At 47.7% G+C, this 13022-nt stretch overlaps 1 protein-coding gene across 1 annotated transcript in view; it reads right to left on the bottom strand.

The window, feature by feature from the left end:
• Positions 1–8338: 8338 nt before the first annotated feature.
• CHMP7 (charged multivesicular body protein 7) overlaps positions 8339–13022 on the bottom strand; it is a 22617-nt gene continuing 17933 nt past the window's right edge. Inside the window, exons 6-11 of the mRNA XM_011968820.1 lie at positions 12063–12111; positions 11695–11814; positions 11317–11415; positions 11021–11081; positions 10024–10203; positions 8339–9808 (exon numbers count right to left, since the gene is read on the bottom strand). Of these exons, the coding sequence (XP_011824210.1) occupies positions 9747–9808; positions 10024–10203; positions 11021–11081; positions 11317–11415; positions 11695–11814; positions 12063–12111 (571 nt within the window). The 3' untranslated portion in view covers positions 8339–9746. The remainder of the gene's footprint in view (positions 9809–10023; positions 10204–11020; positions 11082–11316; positions 11416–11694; positions 11815–12062; positions 12112–13022) is intronic.

Below are 13022 nucleotides of genomic sequence, written 5' to 3'. Positions count from 1 at the left end.
CCGGGAAGCGGAGCTTGCAGTGAGCTGAGATCCGGCCATTGCACTCCAGCCTGGGCGGCAGAGCGAGACTCCGTCTCAAAAAAAAAAAAAAAATTCACTTACCAAATAAAAGTGTACCACATGGTTTGTTCTTTTCCACAGTTTTATTATTTATTTATTTATTTGAGATAGATAGGGTCTTGCTCTGTTGCCCAGGCTGAAGTGCATTGGCACAATCATGGCTCATTGCAGCCTCAACCTCCCAGGCCCAAATGATCCTCCCACCTCAGCCTCCTGAGTAGCTGAGACCACAGGTGTGTGCCACCATGCCTGCTTAATTTTTTAATTTTTGTAGAGATGGGGTCTTCCTATGTTGCTTACGTCAGTTTTGAACTCCTGGACTCAAGTAATCCACCCGCCGCAGCATCCCAAAGTGCTGGGATTACAGGCATGAGCCACCGCGCCCAGCCCACTGTTTTAAATGTTAAACACAAGCAAAACTCCAAGTAGCCATAGACAATGACATAATTACAGTAACTCATGCTCTGTGTCCTTGGTCTTTACAATTACTACACTGTCCTGGCTTATTTTGAAGCTACTATTTAAACCCAGGAATACATATTATCATAAGGGTTGAAGACAAGCTGCAACCACAAATGAGCTCTAGTGATTCCAAACCGTTAAGAACCTACGTGCAAACTGAGCATGTGAGGCAGCCGCCGGTATCATTGTGAGTTCTCTGAATGAACTTCCAAGTACAAGGGTTAGTAAAGCCCAGGTGATAGGAATGTGCCCACTGAAGCTCAGATAACCACAATAGTTATTTGGAACTTATACCAATAAATCACCCACATTGTTTAGAACTGTCAGCACACGGTGATAGTGAAAAACAGACTGGGTTCTCTTCTTGTTTTTCTCTCATCTGCAGACAATGCCTCCCTCTGTGCCTGCCCCTGGAACAGAGGGCTCCCACTGCCTGGTTCTCAGCACAACTCAGTGATGGCCATTCTCAGTTTCCATTACCTTATAGGTTCGGGTTTCCTTTTTCCTCCCCAGCCCCTTTTGGTTTTCTTTTCTGGCTCCTCCTCTCCTATTCAAACTCTAAAAGCTGGAATGCCTCGGGTTCCATCCTAGGCTGACCTTCAAGTTTATTCCTCCTCAAGTTCTCACCATCTCAATATATGGCACCAGCGCCCACCCACTCGTTCAAGCCCACAGTGTATTAATCACCCTTTATTTCTCCCTTCCCACCCTACCTTAAGCCTTCGGGAACCTGTGGGTTCTGGCTCCAGTGTATACCTGGGAACTGGCCGCTGCTGACACCCTACTCCTATTGCTCTCTACTTAGGCAGACCTTCTTTTATGGGCTGATGTCTCCCCACGCCCCAAAAAATCGTATGGTGTGGCTGGGCATGGTAACTCAATGCCTGTAATCCCAGCACTTTGAGAGGCAGTGGCAGGCGGATCAGGAGGTCAAGAGATCGAGACCATCCTGGCCAACACGGTGAAACCCCTTCTCTACTAAAAATACAAAAATTAGCCAGGCGTGGTGGTGGGCACCTGTAGTCCCAGCTACTCAGGAGGCTGAGGCAGGAGAATCGCTTGAACCCAGGAGGCGGAACTTGCAGTGAGCTGAGATCCGGCCACTACACTCCAGCCTGGCGACAGAGCGAGACTGTCTCAAAGAAAAAAAAAAAAAAAATCATATGGTGAAGTCCTAACCCCCAGCACCTCAGAATGTGACTGTATTTGGAGATATGGGCTTTAAAGAGGTAATGAAGTTAACATTAGGTCATTAGGGTGGCCCTTAATCCAATATGACTGTTGTCCTTACAAGAAGAGGAGATTAGCACACAGACTCTCATAGGAGGGAGCCCATGTGAAGACACAGGGAGAAGGCGGCCACCCACAAGCCAATGAGAGGCCTGAGAAGGAATTGACCCTGCCAGCACCTTGACCTTGGACTGCCAGCCTTCAGGGCTGCGAAAGAGTGCGTTTCAGTTAAGCACCCAGTCTGCTGGATTGTATTAAGGCAGCCAGACCTGACTAAGGCACCCTCCTCACCACTCTTCCCGCTTCCCACTCTGAAAACTGCCTTTTTCCCTCTTGAGAATTGATTGTTCATGCACCTTACTGGCCCCTTATCCCCTTTGAGGTTTTCTATTTCTTTTAGATTTGTAGGACTTTGTCAGTTATGAGTTGAAACTGTTTCCTTCTGGTTTTAGGCTCGCATTTTCACCTTTTAAAAAATTATGTCTAAGCTGGGCACAGTGGCTCACGCCTGTAATCCCAGTACTTTGAGAGGCTGAGGGGAGCAAATTGTTTGAGGTCAGGTGAGGCAGTTCTGCAGTCATTTATATCCATTTTTAATGATATGCAAATCAAGGGGCAGGTTATGCAGACATTTCTAGAAAAAGGGCTGTAACTTCTGGGTCATTGGGTTGTTGCCATGGAAAGAGGTGGTAAATTTGGGTGTCAGCATGGCAGTGGTAAACAGACATGGCACACTGGTGAACATGTCGTATGAAAAGCTGCTTCCACCTCGTCCCTGTTTTAGCTAATCCTCAACTTAGTCCAGTGCCTAAACCCCGCCTCTGGAGTCCAGTCTCACTTCCTACCTCAGATACAGTCCCTTTTTTGATCCTTTTATTTAAAATCTTTGTATGAACTTAAGTATATCCCTTGCAAATAGCTCAGGATTGAATCGTATTATTTTTTTAAACCTAAAATCATCTGATTCTATTCTATTCTATTCTACTCTACTCTACTCTACTCTATTCTGTTTTATTTTATTTTATTTTATTTTATTTTGAGGTGGAGTCTCACTCTGTTGCCCAGGCCGGAGTGCAGTGCCAAGATCTCAGCTCACTGCAATCTCCGCCTCCAGGTTCAAGTGATTCTCCGGCCTTAGCCTCCCGAGTAGCTGAGATTACAGATGTGCATCACCATGCCCAGCTAATTTTTGTATTTTTAGTAGAGATAGGGTTTCACTATGTTGGCCAGGCTGGTCTCAAACTCCTGACCTCAGGTGATCCGCCCGCCTCAGCCTCCCAAAGTGCTGGGATTACAGGCGTGAGCCACCACACCCGGACCAACATCTGTCTTTTATCTGGCAAGTTCAATTCATTTATACTCGTTGTGATTACTGACATATTTTTATTACCTCTTACTGGCCCATTTAGTACTTTCTGTTAAACAAGAGTTTCTGTACTTCTGTTTCGAAATTTTCCTGTCTTCTATTTTATTGTTATTCTTATTGCCCTTTTATACCCACAAGTGGTTTGGAAGTTATTCATTCAGTATCTTTTAGTGTTATTCACTTTTTAAAAAGTACAGCATACATACAGAAAAGCATGCCTTCCAGATTTTTTTTTTTTTGTTTGAGACAGTCTCTCACTCTTTTGCCCAGGCTGGAGCACAATGGTGCAATCATGGCTCGCTGCAGCCTTGACCTTCTAGGCTCAAGCAATACTCCCACCTCAGCCTCTCAAGTAGCTGGGACCACAAATGCACACCACCACGCCTGGCTAAATTTTTAAAAAAATTATTTTCTGTAGGAACAGGATCTCCCTATGTTCCCCCAGGCTGGTCTTGAACTCTTGGACTCAACTGATTCTTCCACCTTGGCCCCCTAAAGTGCTGGGATTACAGGTGTGAGCCACCACGCCCAGCAGTCCTCCAGCTTTATTTCATTTCTTCAAGACTGCCTTGGCTATTTTTCGTTCTTTGCCTTTCTACATAATTTTAGAATTGCTTTTGTTTTTCTTTCTTTTTTTTTTTTTTGAGACGGAGTCTCCCTGTCGCCCAGTCTGGAGTGCAGTGGCACAATCTCGGCTCACTGCAACCTCTGGCTCCGGGTTCAAGTGATTCTCCCACCTCAGCCCCCCGAGTAGTTGGGATTACAGGCACAAGCCACCACGCCCAGCTAATTTTGTATTTTTAATAGAGACGGGGTTTCACCATGTTGACCAGTCTGGTCTCGAACTCCTGACTTCAAATGATCCGCCCACCTCAGCCTCCCAAAGTGCTGGGGTTGCAGGTGTGTGAGCCACCGCGCCCGGCCTAGAGTTGCTTTTTAATTTACACATACACACACGTGCACACATGCACAAAATCTGCTGGCATTCTGACTGGGTTTTTATTGACCGTATAGATAAATTTTGGAAGAATGGATGGACATCTTTAACTTTTTTTTTTCTCTATAATATGTTACAGTTTTCAGTGTAGAGCAGTGGTTTTTAACTAGGGGTGATTTTGCTCCCATCCTCCCCATCCCCCAGGGCAGTATCTGGAGTCATTTTTGGCTGTTATGCTAGGGGATGGACAGCGCTAATGGAATCTTGTGCACAGAGGCAAGGATGCTTCTGAACATCCCAAAATGTACGATTCCCATAACAAATAATTATAGGCTCAAAATATCAATAGCACCAAGGTTGAGAAGCCATGGTAAAGGGTATTAAACTTTTTCCTTAGAATTCAATATATTGGGCGCTAGCATAGATCATTTCTTTTAAATTTTTATATTTTTGTATATAGAACTATACTAAATGTTTAAAATATTGAGCTTGTGTCCAGTGACCATGCTAAAATACATTTTTCATTCAAGCAGTTTCTCTATAGGTTCCTTGGATTAGTACATACACAATTGTATCACCTGTGAATAAAGACGGCTTTACTACTTTTGTGAACCTGCTCCTTCAGGAAGTGCTATGCGGCCAATAGCTGGCTCTTTTCTGTACAGTTGAAGGGCCTGCTGCAAAATACAATCCAAACGTTATCTACAGGGTGCAGACCAGCAAAACAACAACAACGAAACACTCTTAATACTTACTTTGGTTTCCCTAAAAATAGGGAGATTCTGAGGCACAGCCCTACTCAGTATCTCCTGGGAGGCAATTTTCTTTTTTCTTTTTTTTTTTTTTTTTGAGATGGGATCTCACTCTATTGCCCAGGCAGGTATGCAGTGGTGCGATCTCAGCTCACTGCAACCTCCACCTCCGGATTGAAGCGATTCTCGTTCCTCATCCTCCCAAGTAGCTGGGACTACAGGCACCCGCCACCACGCCTGGCTAATCTTTGTATTTTTAGTAGAGATGGGGTTTCACCACATTGGCCAGCCTTGTCTGGAACTCCTGACCTTAAGTGATCTGCCCACCTCTGCCTTCCAAAGTGCTAGGATTACAGGCATGAGCCACTGCAGCCAGCCTGTAATTTCCAATCTGTAGAAGTCTGTGTAACTGCACAAATGTCAGCCAAAGAAAGCTGATCTGCCAACCATAAGCATTGACATGGGGTCAGGGCACATGCTCACTACAGAAAGTGATTTTGGAGTTATTTTTTGAGAGTGTTTTTTTTCTTCTTCTTCCATTTTTAGAGATGGGGTCTCACTATGTTGCCCAGGCTGGTCTTGAACTCCTGGGCTCAAGTGATCCATCCATCTTGGTCTCCCAAAGTGCTGGGATTACAGGTGTGAGCCACTGCACCTGGTCATGAGAATGCGTTTCTGAGAGTGTGGTTAGGAGTAGCCTGGTGCAAGAGTGGAAAGGGGTGATCTCTTTCTTCCATCCTATTAAGGGTCATAGCCAATACTCTTACAATAAAAGACAGGTTAACAGGAGAAAAACATAACAAATTTATTAACATGCATGAAGCAGGGGAGCCATATAAAAAATATGAACATAACACAGAAAGGCCCAATGGTTGGCACTTAAGTACTCTCTTCACTGGGGAAAGGGAAGTAGGGGGGCTTTAAATGAATGGACCCAAAGACCTGACAGTGGTTTGTAAATGGTTCTCTTTGGACGCTGAATGGGACTGAAGGACAAACAATAGCTTGTGGACAAGTCATGAAAGGTGAGGGGTAGTACTGCACTGTGAACCAAGGTTGTCTTACTATGCGGATACAGTCTCCCAGGTTATCTCTTGAAACTGCCCTCAGAAGAAAAGATGAAAAGTCTGTCTGGTATGGTATCCTGGCTGTAGCTTCTTTTTTAGTCTTTTCTTGGGTGATTAATCATTCCTGGTTATTTAATGAGATTCATAGGGAGGGGGCTTTAAGACAACTGCATTTATTTTAGAAGAAGTTTTCTCAATCAGGTAACGGAACTTCCAGAGAAAGAGCTCCTTCTGGTGCTTTAGAAAAAGAAAAGGTCCAAAAAAAAGGAAAGAAAAAGGGTCAGAGAGATAGCATGCTCCTGGTGCTTTAGAAGAGTGTCAAAAAAAGAAAAAAAAAAGAAAAAAAAGAAAGAAAGAAAAGAAAGGGTCAGAAAGACACCATGGTGGGGGAAAGTCAAGAGAGAGAGCTTGAGGCTGCTGCTTTAGTCCAGCTCGTCAAATGCCACATTTGGGGCATTATTTTCTGATCCTCAACACTTGTGTAACAAAGAATTCCAAGCTGGAAGTCAATAAACTAAATTCCCCTGTGAGCTCTGTGGCTTCAGCAAGCTGTCTAAGATTCAGGGTCCTCTTCTGTAAAACAGACATTTCCCCTACCCTTCTCGTGGCTCCTTCTGGCCATATTCCAGAGTCCATATTCTGGTTATATTCCAGGGTCTATAACCTTGCATTGCTTCTGTGCAGAAGGAGAAAAGAAGCCACACTTTCCCCAAAGAGTAGCCACAACTACGTAAAAATGAGAAGACATGAAGACACTTCAGAAGAAAGGAGGGTCACCAGGCTCACCCACAAGCCTCAGAGCAGGGCTTCGTTTTGATTCTTTGGGAGTCAGTGCTCTCAGTGATCTCATCTTTCTTCACAGCTCCGGCTCTTCCCTCCTCTTTTCTGATGGCCTAGATTATATTTTCAGCAGATTGAGCCAGATCCTCATGACCACCTCCCGGAGGTCTGCTCAGCCCTGGGCTGTCACTTCAGGCAGGCAGTGAGAACTGCAGTGTAACCCTTTCATCTCTTTCACAACGTCTGACTGCAGAGCCCACCCCGGTCCCAGGACTCTGGTTACACAACCTTTTGAGGCAGGCTCAAGAGATTCCCAGGTAGCACCCTTCCCCTCACCTCCAAATACCCACTTACCCTTCTATCCACACCTCCTCTCTGCAAACCATCACCGTTCCCATACTAGCAGTGATGGGGGACTCTCCAGCCACCCTCCCAGGCACGGCATCGTCTCTTCACTTTGTCAGGCTCTGACTCCTGTCATGAGGCAGCAAAGATTCAAGAGAAGGAAGTCGGCCAGGTGCCGTGGCTCACACCTGTAATCCCAGCACTTTGAGAGGCTAAGGTGGGAGGGTCTCTTGAGGCCAGGAGTTTGAGACCTCATCTCTACCAAAATAAAGAAAATTAGCCAGGTGAGGTGGCATACCTGTAGGCCCAGCTCCTCGGGAGGCTGAGGTGGGAGGATTGCTTGATCCTAGGTCGAGGCTACAGTGAGCCACGATCTCACACTGCACTCCAGCCTGGGTGACAGAGCAAGATCCTGTCTCAAAAAAAAAAAGAGAGAGAAAACTCTCAAGAGGAGTGAATCCCTCCGCGGTGCTGACTCCTGAGGCCACTCAGCCCTGATTGCCCAGCTGTGGGAATCCCATGCTGGCAGCTGCAGCCGCCGCCAGCAGAGTCCTGTAGATGACCCCTTCTTGTTCTCTGCTCCCAGCAGACTCAATAGCTCCTTTTAATTTCCTGTAGCACAGCAAAGAATAAGACTGGATCATTTAACAGGATTCTTCAGTGGCTCAGGATAGCGAAAGAAAAAGCAACCTTAAACCAGACTAACAAGGCTCACCAGGTCCAGGCCACTTCCTTCCAGCAGAATGAATGGAACAGCGGTTCTACCCTCTCTTTGGCAGGGCCTGTGAACTCCAGTTCCTCTCGCCCTTCTCACCCGGTCCTTTAGATTCTCCCAGGACTTTCTGAGCCGCTGCTCTCACCTCCTTTTCCTGGCCAGTTCACCTCTGACTTACCTGGAGCTGCAGACCGAGTGCTGCAGCCAATTGTTTCGCCTGTTCCTAATGCTGCCCTCAGCCTCAAAGCCCATCTCCCTCACAGGGGGTGGCAAACACCATCCCTGGAGGAGGGGCTGAGAAATACCAGTGCCAGACTAAAATATGATACAATCACATGAGCAGAAGAAATTAGGCCACTCATAGAGCCCAGACAACGGAAAACTGTAGCAATGGCACACTGCTAAAACCAGGGAGGCCATTCAAAGAGTGAGTTCTCCCCAGGAGAGCTCACTGTGCGCGGCCACTTGGATGGAGCAGCAGCTGCCGCAGCTCAAAGCTCACATGATCAGGCGCTCCACATTCTCCTGTGGACTTCAGAGAAAGAACCAAAGTGTGCAGAAGCTGGAAGCGTGGGGAGGCACGAAGGAACAAGACATTGATACAACCTAAAGAAGAGACGGGACAAGTGTTCCGGTTTTTCTTTTAATTATTTACCAGATAAAAAAGAAAAAAAATAGTGATTGTTTCTCTTCACCCCCAACATTTCCGTTTACCAAGGTCGAGTTGGAGAGAAATTCATTGAACAATGATTTGTGCTCCTGGCCTGGAGCAAATTCTTCTCCTCTGCTCTACGCCACCTCAGGCAGCAGGGACAGGGCAAAGGGCTCCAGGCAGAAATCCTGGCGGCTGGGCAGCGGAGTGGCATTGTGGCTATCGTTTCTTCTCACCGTTGCCAGAGCATTCAGACCCTTTCCTGTCTATCCCCCTACCCCGCCCTGCCCAGTCCCTCAGAGGAGGCAGGGAGCGGGGACTGCAGGAAGCAGGACAGGTGCACGGGTGGCCCAGGTAGCTCCCGGCAGATCTGGCAGAAGGCACAGCCCCTGCTTCTATTGCACATCCTGGCTCAGCTCCCCTGCCCCGAGCAGTAGGCCACAAAGTAAAACGCTTTTCAAATTCACAGAGCCCGGTGCTGTGCGCCAGGCTCAAGGAGGGGAGGTGTGTTGTTGTGTGGCTTGTTCTGGAAGATAGGTATGTATTTTTAAGTTATCCCATGATGGGGCCAAGGCCACAGTTTCGCCTCTTTAAAAAAGTATAAGGGGTCTGGACATCTCGGGGTCCTGTAGTGACTGGGCCTCTTCCCAGGCGAGTGCAGAGGCCTCGGAAGAAGCTTTCCCCCACCAACGGACCTCCTGCTGCATCGGATGAAGAGGCAGCGCCCACCGGCCACACCAGCCCCTCCGGACTGTCATGACTCTGGGCCACTTGGGGCGACCTCTTTCTCTGAACACCTGGAGAATTCTGACAAATGACCCTAGAGAAAAACCTTTTACACTACATGTTTCTCCATAAAATGGCAGCTAAGTCCCCTCAAATAAAACCTTGAAGTGTTTCATTCTCATTCTTCTCTTACCAGTGAAATCAACTGGGGCAGAGTAAGTTATTTAACTGACATTAGCGAGAGGATAAACCCCTCTAAAAAACCACAGGGGGAAGTGGGAACTGATTCAGATTTGGCAAAACTGCAAATCTTTCCCCTTCATAGGCTGGAACAAAGCTGGTGGGTGAAGACAAACTAAGTGTGCCAATGGCAAGAACTGCAGGCTATGAAATGACAGGTCAGACACAGGACTGTATAAATTGTGGCACTATAAAGATGAGAAGGCAGGTCCATAATACAGCTGGGAGCAAGCCTTTGGAGCATCGCTTCCAGAAATTCTATCTGTCCTGTAGTAAGTAGTAGCATCCAGATAAATCAGTAGTTCTCCTTCCTCCTCTTCCAAACACATTCTGAGAGTTTCTTGTTTAAATAACTATGTACACACCCAGCAAGCCTGGTCTCTCTTTTACATGAGGGTCCTTCACTTGAGGGTCCTACAATGGCTTTAGAGTCGGTTCCAATTGCCTTTTCGGAGATTTACTGCTTGGGACCAAACCTGCAAGGCAAAGAAATGACTGAACACTATAACAGGAAAATCTTGAAGATGAAGGCATTCCAGTGTTTATGAGACTGAGTCTTAATATAAACAAACCCTCAACTCCCTATAGGGCTCTGGTACTCTGGCAAATTGAGTAATTGGGCTTGGGCCCATCAACTCTGTCAGCCAGAAGGCCACATGCCCGCCTGAGGCCTTGGAAAACAGCTCCATACCTCCCTCTGAAAAGGACAGTTTCTCAAGTTCAGCTTCAAGTTCAGCATCTGAGATCCTAGGGTTAGGCACACTGTTGGTAAAATGCCTATTGCGGGGGTTGTCAGGCAGATCCAAAGGTTCTTTGGTGGTATCCTGAAGGAGGATGTCCAATTCCTTCTCCAGTTCTTCACTGTCAAAATCTGGAAATTAAAGAGAACATAAAGATGCATAAACTCCAGGGAGAAATGCATTAAAGAGTACAGGACTGAGGTTACCAAAACTCCGCTTAGCTTTTCAAAAGATGCCAGGCCTCCTTGCAAATTAAAAAAAAATCCTGGAAGTCAGGAAACTGAGGGTAGCTTCAAGCAGAGACGCTGCTTCCACACTCAGAGTTAAGTCACCAAGGAGGTGTATTCTGTTAACCCCATGGACCTGACCCTGATTCCCCTTGCCCTTGAAGGAGGATCCTCCAGTCGGAAGCCTTGTGAATGAGGAATGCTGGAGCACAGATGGGTCATGAGCACAGCTGTCAAGGAGGAAATGGCAATTCCCTGATTGCTCCTGCAGATGGGCCCCAGGGAGGGCAGGCTAGGAGAGGCCTGCCTGCAGCTGGAAAAGCAAATCTACTGTCAAACTCATCACAGCACATGGAAACGAAGTCTTCTAGGATGAAAAGAAGAAACAATTGCTTTGGGCCGGGCATGGTGGCTCACGCCTGTAATCCCAGCACTTCGGGAGGCGGAGGCAGGCGGATCACGAGGTCAGGAGTTCAAGACCAGCCTGACCAACATGGTGAAACCCCATCTCTACTAAAAATATAAAAATTAGCCCGGTGTGGTGGTGTGCGCCTATAATCCCAGCTACTCAGGAGGCTGAGGCAGGAGAATCGCTTGAACCCAGGAGGCGGAGGTTGCAGTGAGCCGAGAATGTGTCACTGCACTCCAGCCTAGGTGACAGAGTGAGACTCCATCTAAAAATAAATAAATAAAAATAAAAATAACCACCTTGTCCACTCACCTAAGCCATTGGTTACCCCACCAGCCAGAGTCTGAGAAACTTCATCCTGGGTGTCACAGAGCTGTAAGAGACAAGTGCAAAGCCCTGAGTTGGGCATGGTGGCTCTGAGCATCTCAGTCTTCGGTAGAAAATATCTAGGGTGACAAAGCAATCCTGCCCCAAATGAGAATCAAGAAAAGCTTCCTCAAGTTCACAAGGTCATAAGTCAAGTTTCATTAAAGAGGATGTACAATGAAGTCAAATCTGTCCTCTGTCACTTCCTTCCCTGTGTCTCCCTCCCTGGCCCCTTTCTGTACCTCTTGGATCTGATCCACAAGGCTCTCTGCCTTCTCCACTGTGACATCCTTCATGGAGAGTTTGAGTGCTCCCACCCCAGCCTGGTAGGCATTAAAAACCTAAAGACAAAGCAAAGCTATCAGTGCATATGATATACATTTGGCAAAATACATACAATATTGTTTCAACTCCAAAAGGCAGCTTTGGGGTTTTTTTGGCACCCAAGTTCAATATACCCTATACCCACTGAGGCCAAACCTCCTGACTGGAAAGACAAAGGCAACCCCAGCTACATCCCGAAAGAACCCAGGGATCCTCCAAACAGCAAAGCCGAAGCTGCAAGTGACCAACACCCACGGAGAGACAAGCTGAGTGCTGGAGTAGGGGGGAGTGGCTACCATTTGATCTGTCTGGGAGGCATAGATCCGGTCCAGGATGCCTTGAACAGTGTCCAGCTTGGCATGCAAGGCCTCGATGCGCTTCTCTGTCCGTTGCTTGGCCTTGAGAGACCTCAGTGCCTGGGGGGCATGGAGACTTAGGTCAGTGCTGAACTGGGCAAGCCAAAGGGCAAGAGGAAGACAGCCCTTCCCAGACGCTAAGGCTGTCCCAGCCTTCTTCCCTCCGGTCTGTAAAATAAGCTGTGGTGCCTGGGCCCCTGCAGACTCTGTCCCCCTCAAAACCCCAGCGGGCTGCTCTCCGAACTGCTGGGCATCGCTCCAGGCCTGCCTGGGGCACTGCTATGGGGCTGGAGGAGGCAAGAACTCACCAGCTGCTTCTTTCCTGCTCGGCATGCCCGGCGGGCTTCTTCTTTACACCTAGAAACAGAGGGACAGATAAGATGACTGAGTCACAGGACGGGAGGGGCAAGGTCCCAAAGGGTCCCTGAGAGCAGCACTCAGTCAAGGTGGTTTTAAATCTGAAGACTAAACCCACTCTGCCCAGTGGCAAGAAAAATGATGCTGATGGCCAAAAACTCTTGTGCAAGTCAACAGACAGCTCAAGCAGGCTGACTGAGGACAAGCTTTTTCAACCCACCGCGACAGAACATGCAAACAGGGCACCTCGTACATGTCTTCCCAATTTGGGGAGACAGGGAATGAACTGTTAACACCAACAATGACCTTGGACACATCCCTCTGCCTCCCAACAAGGCGAGGCTTTCCCAACTGGAAGACAGACTTCAATGTCTGTGTCCGCCTGCCGGAGTGTGTGTCTTTATCAGGGATTCCTTGTACAGTCATCCAGGGGAAAGGACAGGGCAAGGGCCCCTCAGAAAGACCTCTGCAAAGGCAGGAACCCACCTTGTCCACGGCTATATCCCCAGTCCCTAAGACAATGCCTAGCTCAATAAATATTAGTTGAATGGATACTGGTAAGGAAGAGCATAAACATTACACTCACAGTCATGGTCTGCGGGGGAAGAATTAACACTCGTGTTTTCAGCTGGGCACAGTGGCTCACCCCAGGAACCCCGGCACTTTGGGAGGCTGAGGTGGGAGGCTTGTTTGCGCCGAGGACTTTGAGACCATCCTGGACAACATGGTGAGACCCCGTCTCAACAAAAAATTAAAAAACTAGCCAGGCACGGTGGTGCGCACTTGTGGTCCCAGCTACTGAGGAGGCTAAGGCAGGAAGATTGCTTGAGCCCAGGAGTTTGAGACTGCAGTGAACTAAGATCGTGTCACTGCTCTCCAGCCTGGGGCATAGCGCAAGACCCTGTCTCAAT

The sequence above is a fragment of the Mandrillus leucophaeus genome, unplaced genomic scaffold (genome assembly GCF_000951045.1).
Source record: "Mandrillus leucophaeus isolate KB7577 unplaced genomic scaffold, Mleu.le_1.0 Scaffold86, whole genome shotgun sequence".
NCBI classification, from domain to species: Eukaryota; Metazoa; Chordata; class Mammalia; order Primates; family Cercopithecidae; genus Mandrillus; species Mandrillus leucophaeus.
Note: the sequence above shows the minus strand (reverse complement) of the source record. Positions and strands in the feature narration are given on the sequence as shown.